Genomic DNA, 15,235 nt, shown 5'->3' with positions numbered 1-15,235 from the left:
AGACTCCAAGGTATTTTAACTTCTTCACTTCTGGTAAGGACTCATTCCATGAGTCCTGCTAAGAACCATGGCCTCAGATTTAGAGGTGCTGATCCTCATCCCAGCCGCTTCACACTCGACTGCAAACCAATCCACTGAGTGCTGAAGGTCATAGGCTGATGATGCCATCAGGACCACATCATCTGCAAAAAGCAGTGATGAGATCCCCGGCCCACCAAACTGCAACCCCTCCCTACCCCGACTACGCCTCGATATCCTGTCCATGAATATCACAAACAGGATTGGTGACAAAGCGCAGCCCTGGTGGAGGCCAACCCTCACCTGAAACGAGTCTGACTTACTGCCGAGAACCCGGACACAGCTTTGGTCATACAGAGATTGGATGGCCCTGAGATTGGACCCCCTCATCCCATACTCCTGCAGCACCTCCCACAGTATCTCCCGGGGGACCTGGTCATACGCCTTCTCCAGATCCACAAAACAAGTCTAGACCGGATGGGCATACTTCCAGGCTCCCTTCAGGATCCTTGGACGGAATCTGTATTATTCCTCTTCAATCTGAGGTTCAACTATCGGCCAAACCCTCCTTTCCAGCACCTTGGAGTAGACTTTACCAGGGAGGTGTGGAAGTGTGATACCCCTGTAATTGGCACACACCCTCTGGTCACTGTTTTTGAACAGGGGAACCACCACCCCGGTCTGCCATTCCTTAGGCACTGTCCCAAACTTCCACGCGATGTTGAAGAGGCATGCCATCTAAGACAGCCCCTCCACACCCAGACCTTTCAGCATTTCTGGACGGATCGCAATCCCCGTGGCTTTACCACTGTGGAGTTCTTTGACTACCTCAGTAACTTCCACCAGGAAAATTAACGACAATCCCCCATCATCCTCCAGCTCTGCCTCTAACATAGAGGACGTATTAGTTGGATTTAGGAGTTCCTCAAGGGCTCCTTACACCGCCCTATTATTTCTTCAGTTGAGCTCAACAGCTTCCCTTCCTTACTGTACACAGCTTGGATGGTTCCCCGCTTCCCCCTCTTGAGGTGGCGAATGGTTTTCCAGAAGCACCTTGGTGCCGACCGAAAGTCCTTCTCCGAAACTTCTCCCACACCCGCTGCTTTGCCTCTTTCACGGCAGAGGCTGCAGCCCCTCGGGACCCTGCAACTGCCTCCGGAGTCCTCGGGGATAACCTCAATCGGACGGCTTCCCTGACCACCGGTGTCCACCATGTGTTTGTGGGTTACCGCCCCTTGAGGCAACTAAGACTCTAAGACCACAGCTCCCCGCCGCAACTTCAGCACCACTCGGGTTCAATGCCCCCAGCCTCCACAGGGATGCACGAAAAGCTCCGCCGAAGGTCTGAGTTGAAAGTCTGTCGGATAGGGGCCTCCTCCAGACATTCCAAGTTTAACCTCGCTACCAGTTTGGGCTTACCAGGATTGTCCAGAGTCTTCCCCCACCCCCTTACCCAACTCACAACCAGATGGTGATCGGTTGACAGCTCTGCCCCTCTCTTCACCCGATTATCCAAAACAAGCAGCTTCAGATCAGAAGATGCGATTGTAAAATCGATTATTGACCTTCGGCCTAGGGTGCTCTGGTACCAAGTACGCTTATGAACATCCCTATGTTCAAACATGGTGTTTGTTATAGACAATCCATGACTAGCACAGAAGTCCAACAACGACCACTCGGGTTTCGATCAAGGAGGCCGTTCCTCCCAATCATGCCTCTCCACGTGTCTCCATGATTGCCCACGTGCGCGTTGAAGTCCCCCAGCAGAACTATGGAGACCCCCACTGGAGCCCCATGGAGGACTCCATTAAAGGTCTCCAAGAAGGTGGAATACTCCGAGCATTTGTTTGGTGCATATGCACAAACAACAGTCAGAGTTTTCCCCCCCACAACCCGCAGGCCTGGGGAGGTGACCCTCTTGTCCACCAGGGTGAACTCCAATGTAGCAGCGCTCAGCCATGGGCTTTTGAGTATCCCCACACCTGCCTGGCGCCTGGGCAGCTCCGGAGAAGAAAAGAGTCCAACCCCTATCCAGGAGTATGGTTCCAGAACCGAGACTGTGCGTAGAGGTAAGCCCCACCAGATCTAATTGGTAGCACTCAACCTCCCGCACACATTCTGTCTCCTTTCCCCACAGAGAGACATTCCACGTCCCCAGAGCCAGCCTCTGCCGCCCAGGTCTGGTCCGTCGAGGCCCCTGACCACCTGTGGGGCAGCGTGGTGGGCCCATGGAATGGAGAGGGAAGGTCCACGTTGCTTCTTCAGGCTGTGCTCGGCCGGGCTCTGTGGCAAACCCGGTCACCAGGCGCTCGCTGGCGAGCCCTCCATCTGGGCCTGGCTCCAGACGGGGGCCCCGGACTTCCTCCGGGCAGGGTAACTCATAGGGACACACCTCTCCACCACGATAAGGTGATGGTTTCCGGATGAATTAACACATTAAGATGAAATGTCAGCCATTACATGTGAATGAGGATTAGTGAAGCAGCATGACCGTAAGCTCTCTTTAGCCCTCAAAAGAAGAAAGCTACGGTTGAGTTTAGGAAAAGAAGAACCGGTTGGGTTTAGGAAAAGAAAAACAGGGTTGGCTTTAGTAAAAGAAGAAAGCGACGGTTGACTTTAGGAAAAGAAGAAAGAGACGGTTGACTTTAGGAAAAGAAAAACGGGGTTGGGTTTAGGAAAACCATCCCGACCAACCTCCCTATGCAGATTTTCGCCGTTTCATACTACTCCCTACGGCGTAAATTCACACGCAATTGCAAGGTAATGTAAGTCAATGGAGGCCAAACGGCATTGATAAACACGCTAAAAAGCGAGTATGCGTCTTTATAACAAGCCAATAATGGCATACGAATTGGCGTGTCATACATACGCCATTTCATGAGATCAGTCTGCTTCAAAACAAAAACAAGTCAATTGTACCAAATTCTCCCCACCAGATTTTCTGTGTGAATGAGCAGAGCGTGTTGTAATATTTGCTCTCCCCGGGGATTATACGTCTTTACAAAGATTACCCAGCCTGCTCAAACACTTCCCGATGAGAGAGAGAGAGAGACACTCACACAGAGGGCAACCTCCTATTAAACTGCTTCAGTATCTTGGCAGGGCTGCACTAAAGGGTTGTTCTGTGGTGTGTGATAATTAGTGTTGGGTACTGAACTTCAGTACTGACCAAATTGTTTCCACCAAATGTGTTTACCCTATCAAATGATTAAAATAATGCCAATCACAATTTTCAGGAGTCCAAGGGGAAGTCTTCAGATGCATTGTTTTGTCCCATTTACAGATATTCAGTTCATAATAATGTAAAACGTAGAAAAGCAGCAAATCCTCACATTGGAGAAGCTGAAACCGGATGATATATCTGTGTCGGAGTATTGAAAACTGAAGTACTGAAAGTTGGCATTGAACGTCTCCTCAGATTCCTATTAGTTTACTTATTCTTTAGAGAAGTAGAAGATCTAGATTGATATTAATATTTTGCATGTTTATATTTCTCATATAGTTTTTCTGGTATTGGAACTAGAACTGAAACAATAACCCATTTAATACACTACCGGTCAAAACACCCCAATTTTTCCAGATTTGTATTGAAATTCATGCAGTTCCATGTCTTATTGTATACTGAAATGAAAGAATAGAACAAATGAACAATTTAGAGTTAAAAAAGAAATCATGGAATCAATTTATAAACCAAAATGTATTCTACATTTTTGACTCATCAAAGTAGCCAACCTTTGGCAGATATAACAGCTGAACACACTCGTGGCATTCTTTCTACAATGGAAATCAAATATTCTTCAGAAAGTTCTTCCCAACTCTGTTGCAGAAGTTCCCATAAATGTGTGACACTTGTAGGTTGCTTTGATTTCATTTTTCTGTCCAGTTCATCCCAAACCAGCTCAATGGGGTTTAAGTCTGGTGACTGTGTTGGCCACTCCATGTTTTTAAGCTTACCATCTTGTTCTTTTTTGCTAAGGTAGTTCTGGCATAGCTTGGACTTATGTTTTGGGTCATTAACTTGCTGTAGGATGAACCCCTGAACAACTAGGCGCATACCAGAGGGTACTGCATGGCGCTGCACAATGCTGTGGTAGCCATTTTGGTTCAGGGTGCCTTTCACTCTGTACTAATCACCGACCGTGGATCCAGCAAAACAGCCCCAGACCATCACGATTTATCAGTCCATAGCACCTTCTTCCAGTCTTCAGTAGTCCATTGGCAGTGTTTCTTGGCCCAGGTAAGCCTCTTTTTCTTATTCGGACGTCTTAGCAATGGCTTTCTTGCTGCAACTCGATCTATCAAACCTGCAGCTCGAAGTCTTCTCTTTACAGTTGAAACTGAGACTTGCTTATTACGACCACTATTAAGCTGTGCTTGAAGCTGTCGTCCTGTGAGCCGCCTATCACGCAAGCTGTTGACTCTCAGAAACTTGTCTTCTGATTCTGTTGTGGCTTTGGGTCTGCCAGACCTCTTCCTGTCAGAGTTTGCCCCAGTTTCTAAGTGCCTTTTGATGATGAAGAATACTGTACACACTGACACCTTGACTTTCTTCGCAATTTCTCTGTAGGAAAGACCAACATTCTTAAGTGTTATGATGGTCTGTCTCTCTTCCATTGTTAATTGCCTTTTCCCCGCCATTTTTATGGCAACACACTACTTTCAGCATTACAATACTGTTAAAAAATGCTCACAAGGGTACGGTACCACAGTGTGTAACAGAGGGGGTTGTAAGTAATCCAGACAAGTTTGAACACCTGTGGGAATTGGTAGCACCAACTTTCAAAGCTTAATCAACCGCCATTGATGCAGAACAGCTTTACGTTGTTAACCCATTTCTTGTTCCCTGAAAGGCCTTCTGAAATGTACAATATTTTTCAGTTTTGGGTAACCTTACTTTTTTTTTTTTACCTCAGGCAGTTCACCACTTACCTTTGTACCATTTCAAGCTATTCATTGGACTTGAAGTGCTAAAATTTCAATAAAAAACAAAAAAAATTGGGGTGTTCTAAAACTTTTGACCGGTAGTGTAGATTAGTCAGTCAACAAATGATCAATAAATCAAAACTCACTACTTCCAGACAAATGTGATAATTTGCTACTTTCCTCTGTTTAATGTCATAATAAATTGAATAGATTTGGGTTTTGAACTTGTTTTAGGGGAAAGTTTTTGATTCTGTCTTGAAAGATTGTGTTTGTTGCTCCATTGGACCTGTTGTAGTGATGTTACTTTTTGTGAGTAAAATATTATCATAACCAACTAAACAAATTGCGAGAGCCCAAGTTTTATTGACTATAGGTACAAACTCACTCATTCTAGTGTATACAAAGGAGAGTGTAGATGAAGGAATAAATAGCAGAGATGTTATGTGCTGTGTTGTAAAAAAGTTTTGAGGTGTAGTCCAGTGGGTCTGTGTACAAATGTTAATTATGAACTGATGAGTCAGTTCGTTGGCCATCGGAGTGATAGTAGGTCTGTTGTCATGCCATAAAGGTCATTAGTGTTAATGAGGGCCGCAGCCAGCCAGGGCTTAATTACACTTGAGACCATTTATCTCAGATTGCCCAATACAGACCCCAATAGATACATATACACATGAACAGCAGTGAACACCCAATACACAAACTAATAGCATGAACCATCAGGACACATCACACAAATAAGCCAGGCGTTTTTTCTTTTTCTTCTGCATTAGTGAAGAAAAAGATAGGCTCTCACAAGGGTGGTTAACCTAGTCTTTATTCTGGAGCGCCCCCTCCCCTCCGCGTTGGCAACCTGACGGCTGACTGTGGAGGAGTGACGGAGGGCTCAGGGGTCAGGGGGCAAACTCAACAGGGAGCAGCCTCTAATCCCTCAGGATGTTGCCCCAATAGGGCTTCAAGGGCCAAAAGTCACTTGGTTTGTTAAATCCTAACCCAGACATGACGGCTTCTCTGGACACACGAACCAAGTGTCCATACTCTAGTTTGAAGAGAAAAAAAAAATTCTCTAATTTTTTGGGGGGCATTTTAGGCCTTTAATTCCACATGACAGAAGAGAAGACATGAAAGGGGAGAGAGAAAGGGCAGCAAAGAGCCGCAGGTCGGAGTCGAACACGCGGCCGCTGCGTTGAGGAGTAAAGCTTGTTTTATGGTTCTGCGGAGGCTCCACGCAGAGCTTTCACCGTAGCCTACGTAAGTGGCCTGATGTTTATACTTGTGCGCTGGTGTGTGCGTCGAGCCGGCGTGTGTGTATGCGATTAGCTTTGGAGTACCAACTCTAGAGGCATAGTGAGAGCAACAAAGTGTTTCCCCTGTGCTTTCTGACCACGGTGGGAAATCTTTAGCAGGAAAAGTTAACCCTCTCCTTGTTTTTTATGTTGTTTATGGAGAAGGACAACCAGGAAATGAGTCTGGGGAGATGCAACGCGACGTGTGTTGCTGCAACGTGTAGTTACATTTTCCGAGAGGTGCACGTCAGGCTACAGCAAAGGGTCCGGCGTAGACGCAGAAGCATAAACGACCTTAACCCTCTATGTATGTGCGCCTGCTCTACCAACTGAGCTAACCCAGCCACCTCTGGTTTGATTTTTAAATGCAGTCTGGGTCTTTGTGGTTTTTTGGCCGTACACATCAGTAGATACAAAGGCATCAAGTCTCTTCTCAAATTGTGCTTTTTCTAGATTTTTTTACTTTGGCTCAACCTGCCTGGTTTCTTTTCAATGGAATTTAATGAAGCATCAGTGTGATATTTTATGAAAACAGCAGATGGGGCTAAAGAGTAGGCACTTTCTATAGAAAGCAAAGCACAGAGATAGGACCAATACCAGGTGTCTGCTATTCTCTGCAAAGGCAGTAGGATTTGTACTGTCTCAGAGGAAGCACTGCCTAAGCATAGCAGTATAATTCAGGGAAATAACTTTCCAAAACCATGTGCTCTGTGTTGTTTGTAACAAATTTTGTAATTGATTGTGAAACTACAGATTATTGCCATCTTAAAATACACATTATCCACATACTAAAATGAATTTACTGGTCAGCACAAACACCATGGTTTTGCATTATGTAGATGAAAAAAAGTATTTTCAAAGCAATACTGTTTACACACAGCTTGAGGTGCAGTAGCATGTCACTTCCAGCTGAGGGCCTTACACCCTCGTTGTAACTGTTCCGTCAGTCAGCTGTTGGTTTATAATGACTCATGCTCTACAGTGTACCTACAGTGCTCTTTGTCGTACTGGGTTGTATCAGTCTACTGTATTAAAACTCAAAATTAGTTTCTGTTCACAACAAGAATAACAATAGTTCTTCCTGGTCTGGACGGAGCTTTATGGCACATTTTGTTCCAAAATCCTCGATTCTTGGTTACTTTTAGCCTGAAACGGTGCAGAATCAGATGCTGTGTTTAGGAATCACAAAGTTAGGAAAGCACTTTAGAATCATAATATTAGTGACCAGTGCAATTGGAGGCATGAATAAAACAGTTCAGGGGAAGAAGAACAGAAAAAGAAGTTCAGGGGAAGTTTACTTCAATGATCATTTTCAATTCATTCATTTTCATAACGTTAACTACATATTACTGTTAACCATAAAGGTATCACAGTATGAATATATAAACACAAATATTCTCATAAACGCATCCAATGAAAGAACTGCAGTAAAAGGTCAGGAGCTTCAGTGAAATTGTAAAGAGGCCTTCATGAATACATTAGCAGGTATCATTACGTTGCACCATGCAGTTTTATATAATAAATGAATCTTATGGCCTGGGATTCACACATTTTTCTTGCTGCTGTAGATCTGCTCATTCACACAAGCTCCACCCTTTGATCCCTGACAAGACACCTCATTCCTGCAGAATTTGAGATCTCACTCTAATCCTTCCGCCCACCTTTTGATTCTGACCTGGATTTTCTGTAGCTGTAGACCTCGGTCAGAGATGACCTTTGTTTGAGGCATATTTCCTGTTTAGTAAATCCAACAGCGAAATTAAACAAGAAAAGGTAGGTACAGGGTTTTGAGACTTATCTGTAGGAAGTATCACAGCAGGTTTTTTCAGATCTAAATAAACGCACTTCTGTGTGTCTTCATATACACACACTTTCAAAGAGGAAAGAAAGAAGACGCGAGATACTGTCTTTGAACAGTTTGTTGAAGTAGGCATTTGTTTATTGACTTTTTCTTTTACAGTGTAACATCTAGGCCACTCCTTTGTGCCTCATCCTGAATCGAGCAACACTGGATCCTATAATAAATTACACACATGTTCAGCGGTCACTATTTACTTTGTTCTGGTAACTGATAACACACTCTTACACACACTCACACAAGTCTTTGGCTGACATGTCCTTATAAGGCACTGAACAGGAAGAAAGGGACTGCTGTTGCCCTCTGAAGCTTTACATTCTTAGACATGAACCTCGCATGGAGTCAGACGATCACCTCCTCACTTTGTGGCATTTTATTTGTCTCTGATGGATAGAAAATGGTATTATTTGTGCTGTTTAGAGTCTCATATAATATAAATCTATGATGTATTTGAAACAAAAGCAAAACGCTTCTAAGCGGACCTTGAAATTAACATTATTCTATAGATTTTTAAATACAGTATATTTGTTATTCTTATACATGACTCATTTTATACCTCATAAATTGTATGCGGTCTGTTCATGGCTGTTGTCATGAATAAACCTCCATAATTCAGATACATTTTTATTTAATCACACTATAATCTTTGAGGTTGTAGTTTGTAGTGCTATAACTATATTGAGAGATATTGTAGGATGTGTTTATTGTTTTGCACATAAATATTTTCAGTATATACCATTCCTCCATTGCCAGTGTGATAGGTACTGTATACCTTGCTAAAACTAATGCAGTGTAATACAATTACCCTGCGTACTGCAGAATTACATTGTATTATACTCAATTTTCTCCACCACATTTATATTAATGAGGGTAGACGTACATATGATGACATATGATGTATGTACATATGACTGTATGTATACATACATACAATCATTAAATTGAATCAACACCTCTCCAAAACAATTTCCACGATAACCGAACATTATAACCTTCACAAGGGGAGGATGTATTGCAGCACTGTTGTATTAACTGCATTAGTTTTAGCTAGGTTATAACCTGCATGTACAGTCAGAGGTGTTTCTGTTTTTTTTCCCATCCATATTACAAACGTATATAAGTGGCAGTAATCACGGCATACTAAGTCCCTTGATAACATAAATGCAAAGTGCACTGTGTAAAAGTTAATTTAAGAAACACATGAGATTCTCATAGCTTAGTTTTCTGTATGGAGTAAATAACAAGTGTCTGTAAAGTAACTAAATGGACAAAATCTGACATTTGCGTGTGTGTGTGTGTTTGCAGTCGTACCATTTGTGCATGCACGCTCCTCATTGAGCATCCCAGTGAGTGTGAAGAGGGCAAACGCCAGGAGAGAGAACATGATCGTCAACACCTCCAGCTCAGTGAATGGAGATGCCATCTACACCCGCTGCCGCAGCTGTGAACATTTCATCTGTAAAATCTGTTTTCCATCAAAGGTGACATCTCTTCCCATGACACACTGAATCAAAATCAGGATCAAACACTTACCCTTAGTGTATGTTACTGGAGCGTTCAGATGTTGACCATCACACAGCAGCTTCATGACACATGACAAACACACACACCCTCTTCACCCAAGTCTCTTCACAGACTTGCAAGAGCTGTGAAGAAAACACATCCCCTTTCAAGTTCAAGTGAGATCATATTAACCCTAATTATTAATGGGCCTTGTGCCTGTGTGTGTGTTTAAGTAGAAGCTGCCAATTTATTAATTTTAAGATTTATGATATTGCTGTCAGGTGGAGTATTTGCTTTACTTGGGGAAAAGGGGAGATAGTTGAGTTTAAAAACGTTTGTCACTACATTCCGACTTTCTGAAAGTGAAACTTTTCTGTGAAAGAATAAAGCTCAAGTGGCTTTATGGTTTTCATTGCAGGATGTGGTAGCTGTCCCTGTTACAATGGAACAAATTAAAATGACATCTGAAACACCCTACTCATCTTCTTATCAAACAAACCTTCTCTAGATCCATGTTAAAAAGAATTAAAGCTTTGCGTTCCACAAGTGTGACGACCACAAAGCAAGTGGGTTCTGACTTCCCTATTTCCAATGCGATTAAATGCTTGTGTGTGTGTGTGTGTGTGTGTGTGTGTGTGTGTGTGTGTGTGTGTGTGTGTGTGTGTGTGTGTGTGTGTGTGTGTGAGTGAGAAAAGCATGTGGATTTGCATATGTTATCTGGGACATATTTGAGAACTTCTCTCATTTGTGCTTGTTGAAAACAAGGCTGCTGCTGCTTTTTTACGATACACTACAGTGTGACTTTATTGTCCACTGTGGTAGATATTCTTCAACAGTTGGCTTGAGCTTTCAAATCAAACAAATATGTCGATTGACGCCATTTTTGTGGCAAGTTTTCTTTCTACATTGTTCTTGCTCTGGCACAAGAACATGACCTTTCCCTTCATAATCCCGCCTAATCCTCAGTTGCTTTTTCCAACCTTGACCTAACTGAATCCCTGAAAAAAATCTTGGAGCGATGGATGAAATGTACACTACTGGTCAAAAGTTTTAGAACACCCCAATTTTTCCAGGTGTTTATTGAAATTCTTGCAGTTCAATGTCTTATTGTACTCTGAAATGAAAGAATAGAACAAATAAATAATTGAAGTTAAAAAAGAAATCATGGAATCAATTTATAAACCAAAATGTATTCTACATTTTTGACTCATCAAAGTAGCCCCCTTTGGCAGATATAACAGCTGAACACACTTGTGGCATTCTTTCTACAATGGAAATCAAATATTCTTCAGAAAGTTCTTCCCAACTCTGTTGCAGAAGTTCCCATAAATGTGTGACACTTGTAGGTTGCTTTGATTTCATTTTTTTGTCCAGTTCATCCCAAACCAGCTCAATGGGGTTTAAGTCTGGTGACTGTGTTGGCCACTCCATGTTTTTAAGCTTACCATCTTGTTCTTTTTTCCTAAGGTAGTTCTGGCATAGCTTGGTCTTATGTTTTGGGTCATTATCTTGCTGTAGGATGAACCCCTGACCAACTAGGCGCATACCAGAGGGTACTGCATGGCGCTGCACAATGCTGTGGTAGCCATTTTGGTTCAGGGTGCCTTTCACTCTGTACAAATCACCGACCCTGGATCCAGCAAAACAGCCCCAGACCATCATGCTTCCTCCTCCATGTTTGACAGTTGATGTCACACACTGAGGAACCATCATTTCGCCTACTCGGCGGCGTACAAAAATCCTGCGTGATGAATCGAAGATTTCAATTTTGATTCATCAGTCCATAGCACCTTCTTCCAGTCTTCAGTAGTCCATTGGCAGTGTTTCTTGGCCCAGGTAAGCCTCTTTTTATTATTCTGACGTCTTAGCAATGGCTTTCTTGCTGCAACTCGGTTCTATCAAACCTGCAGCTCGAAGTCTTCTCTTTACAGTTGAAACTGAGACTTGCTTATTACGACCACTATTAAGCTGTGCTTGAAGCTGTCGTCCTGTGAGCCGCCTATCACGCAAGCTGTTGACTCTCAGAAACTTGTCTTCTGATTCTGTTGTGGCTTTGGGTCTGCCAGACCTCTTCCTGTCAGAGTTTGCCCCAGTTTCTAAGTGCCTTTTGATGGTGTAGAATACTGTACTCACTGACACCTTGACTTTCTTCACAATTTCTCTGTAGGAAAGACCAACATTTTTAAGTGTTATGATGGTCTGTCTCTCTTCCATTGTTAACTGCCGTTTTCCCTCTATTTTTATGGCAACACACTACTTTCTGCAGTACAATACTGTTCAAATAATGCTCACGAGGGTATGGTACCACAGTGTGTTCCAACAATACTTTTATACAAACAGAGGGGGTTGTAAGTAATCCAGACAAGTTGGAACACTTGTGGGAATTGATAGCACCAACTTTCAAAGTTTGATTAACCTCCATTGCTGCATAACAGCTTTACCTTTTTAACCTATTTCTTGTTCCCTGAAAAAGGCCTTTTTGTAAAATTCTGAAATGTACATTATTTTTCAGTTTTGGGTAACCTTACTTTTTTTTTTTAACCTCAGGCAGTTCACCACTTACCTTTGTACCATTTTAAGCTATTCATTGGACTTGAACTGCTAACATTTCAATGAAAAACTAGAAAAATTGGGGTGTTCTAAAACTTTTGACCAGTAGTGTATTTGTAAAGACGATTTCATAATAAGCCGAATAATAATAAAAAAGCGAAGGGAAGTTTGAATTTCGTCATGCCACCTATACAACATCCAGCTAAATGTCTTATAAAGCTAACAACGGTGTCCGATTTCAAATTAATGAATATTTGTGAAGATTAGGGCTTTCATTCAATCCTAGCTACTTTCGTTAGCTGCAACTGTCCCTTCAATCCTAGCTACCTGTGTAGCTACAAATCCCGGATAGTTAGTTTCATTTTCGGCGTAATTCGAGTATATTTACAGTTTGAATTTCGTCACGCCACGTATACAACATCTAGCTAAATGTCTTATAAAGCTAACAACGGTGTCAGATTTCAAGTTAATGAATATTTGTGAATTTCAGGGGAATTCTAAGAGGAGGCTAGCTAGCTCTCATTGATAGAGCTACATCCAGCCGCAGGCTCTATCAATGAGACTCGCGGACAAGCAGCGTTTATTTTCCCAATTGTTTGTTTAAATAACTCCACACATTATAATTACACACATTATAAGATTAACTGAAACCTGTGGTAAGAGAATGCTGGTGTAATAAGCTCGCTGACCGCTCTCTCACTCACATACACCGGGCATTTAGCTAGCAGGAAGAGTGGAGTTGCAGGCCCTGCAGCTCTGTCAGAGCAGCGGTGTTTGGTTGTCCATTAGCCCAAAAACTGTGACTTTGCGCAGGTATGGGGTGCTGTGGGCTGCCAGCCTAACGGAGCTCAATCAAGCTCACAGCAGGCCGGGGTCTGTGAATGAAGGCAGGCCAGGCGGCGGGGCAACAACCCAGGCAGCACCGGCGCTGAACTCCGACACAGGCCCTGGAGCTCTGTCAGAGCAGCGGCGTTTGGTTGTCCATTAGCCCAAGAGACGGTGACTTTGTGCGGGTATGGAGTGCTGTGGGCTGCCAGTCGTGACGGAGCTCCAAGTACCTCATAGCAGGCCGGGGTCTGTGAAGGAAGGCCGGCCGGGCGGCGAGGCAGCAACCCAGGCAGCACCGGCGCTGAACTCCGACACACAGTCAGACAAAATTTGCAATTAGCCATCCATTTTTGTAAAGCGGCCCATATTTGAGCTTTACATGATGTTGATTTCTCGCATAAAAAAGTTTCAGAAGTGAATTTTGTAATGGAATAGCAGAGATCTCTGCGTGACCTAGATTCAGAAGACTACCTGATCTCAGGTCAGTTGTGTAGCCTATGTAAATGTCTTAATACACCCATGGGCGTGACAAAGTTACAGGTCTTGGGAGGTTGACGTCAACTTCCAGCTTTGTTGAGATTCGCCCGTTTTCAGCGGCAGTTTCAAAATATGAGATTTTCATAGTAAAGGGGTGTCAATGGGATATGAGCTTCTATGTATGTCCTATTTACCCACCAAACTGTCGTTATTCAACTATGACAGGATAAAATCAGTTTTGCATTCTATCACCCCTTTAAAAAAAATTGCCCTGCGCACCTCTAAGGAGAAATTTACCACTTGAGTTTGTTTGCCTCTTCATCTCAGTCAGCGGCTGCACTTTCGTTATCACCTTAAATCACCCATTTTCAAGTTATATCAATCATAATCCTCATGACCTAAGACTATTTCAAATAGGATTACACATGCTCACCACCACAAACACACACACCTACACACACATTCTGTGAAGACACTGCTATGGTTGTATAGGTTTTTCACCTCATGGCAAGTCAGACGACTAATATGCCTTTATTCCTTTAACATGATAGAAGAAATAAGGCGGCTAAACATCTATCAACACATTGTTTCTCAGCAGGAAGTCCCTGAACAATCAGGCTATTAGCTGTGTGTGTGTGTGTGTGTGTGTGGCTGCTGTCCATGTGCACAACTTGCATAAGCTTATTAGCAGCACCACTGGTCAGAGGAGGAGATTGAGGTTAGTCTAAGCCCTAATCCTTGTGGACCGTATGCTTATTACCCAGCAAGCACGACAAAATCCTGGCTCCGCCCCTCCGAGACACACACACATGCGCGCACGCATGTCACTACAACACACATTTGCCTTGTCTCCTTGTGTACTGCTCGGCTCCATCTCAACTCTTCTTCTCCACGTCTCTCTCAGCACGAGGGATCAGGAGGAGGAGGAGGAAGTGGTGCGCACTGTTGAGTAGTTTCCCAGTCGTCATGACGACTTCACACCCAACCATTTCCAGAGCTGTCTTCCTGTTGCCACGGTGACCTGATCCCATCTCCGTTTCTCTTGGTGATCTGGATTGGGCTGATTAAGGAAAGCGATCCCGGAGAGCTGTCCCTTTTCCCTAAAAGCGGCTCGTGGATGGGACAGCAGATCACGCGCAGGGACGCGGATCGGAGGACAGGAAGGCGCGGCGTGCTGGGAAAACTGTGGGAGTAATACCAGAGTGTTACCTAGAAACAGCAGCATGCCAATACAACAGATAAGTGTGGTTCCGGCCAGGGAGACAGCCAGCAACGGCAAGAGCGCTGCTCGCTCCAAAGACAAGACCGAGGTGAGTTACTGACCTCTTAACTCTGTTTTTGTGCTTCTGAGGTGCCAGAAAAAACTCTCTAGGTTTATGTTTTTTTCCAGTTAAACCTTAACATTTCAGCTTTGTGTTGTCAGAAATCACTGATTAGTCATTAAGCAATGATCTAAATGACTGTATAAGAGGTTGCATATGTGTGTGCGAGGGTGCAAGTGTGCCTGTGTGTGTGTGTGTGTGTGCGTGTGTGTGTGTGTGTGTGAGTGAATGTGCGTGTGTCAGCCTCCATTATCAGCTGACAGTCTTTTCAACTCACTCTGTCGTTCGCATACAGTACATGTACAGTATGCACTCAGCAGCCTTTTATCACTGTTCCCCCACTTGAGAGCCTGACATCACGTCACATCATAGAACATCCCATCACCTCGCATCACCTCATGTTAAATCACATGAAAATATTATAATATTTCCTTTATTTGACAAGTAAATTTTTACATATACAAGGAATATAT

The 15,235-nt window shown here is 43.4% G+C and overlaps 1 protein-coding gene across 9 annotated transcripts in view; it reads left to right on the top strand.

The window, feature by feature from the left end:
• marchf1 (membrane-associated ring finger (C3HC4) 1) overlaps positions 1 to 15,235 on the top strand; it is a 56,590-nt gene that overhangs the window by 19,379 nt on the left and 21,976 nt on the right. For 8 of the 9 annotated variants that reach the window (XM_028594575.1, XM_028594568.1, XM_028594589.1 and 5 more), the window contains 2 exons: positions 9,388 to 9,563; positions 14,345 to 14,750. In XM_028594575.1, coding sequence (XP_028450376.1) covers positions 14,664 to 14,750 — 87 coding nt within the window. In that variant the 5' untranslated portion in view covers positions 9,388 to 9,563; positions 14,345 to 14,663. Of the gene's footprint in view, positions 1 to 2,385; positions 2,428 to 9,387; positions 9,564 to 14,344; positions 14,751 to 15,235 lie in introns of those variants that run through there. The other variant, XM_028594596.1, reaches the window with a different exon arrangement.

This window comes from Perca flavescens, chromosome 2 (genome assembly GCF_004354835.1).
Source record: "Perca flavescens isolate YP-PL-M2 chromosome 2, PFLA_1.0, whole genome shotgun sequence".
Classification (NCBI taxonomy): Eukaryota; Metazoa; Chordata; class Actinopteri; order Perciformes; family Percidae; genus Perca; species Perca flavescens.
This window is presented reverse-complemented; position numbering and strand designations above follow the sequence as displayed.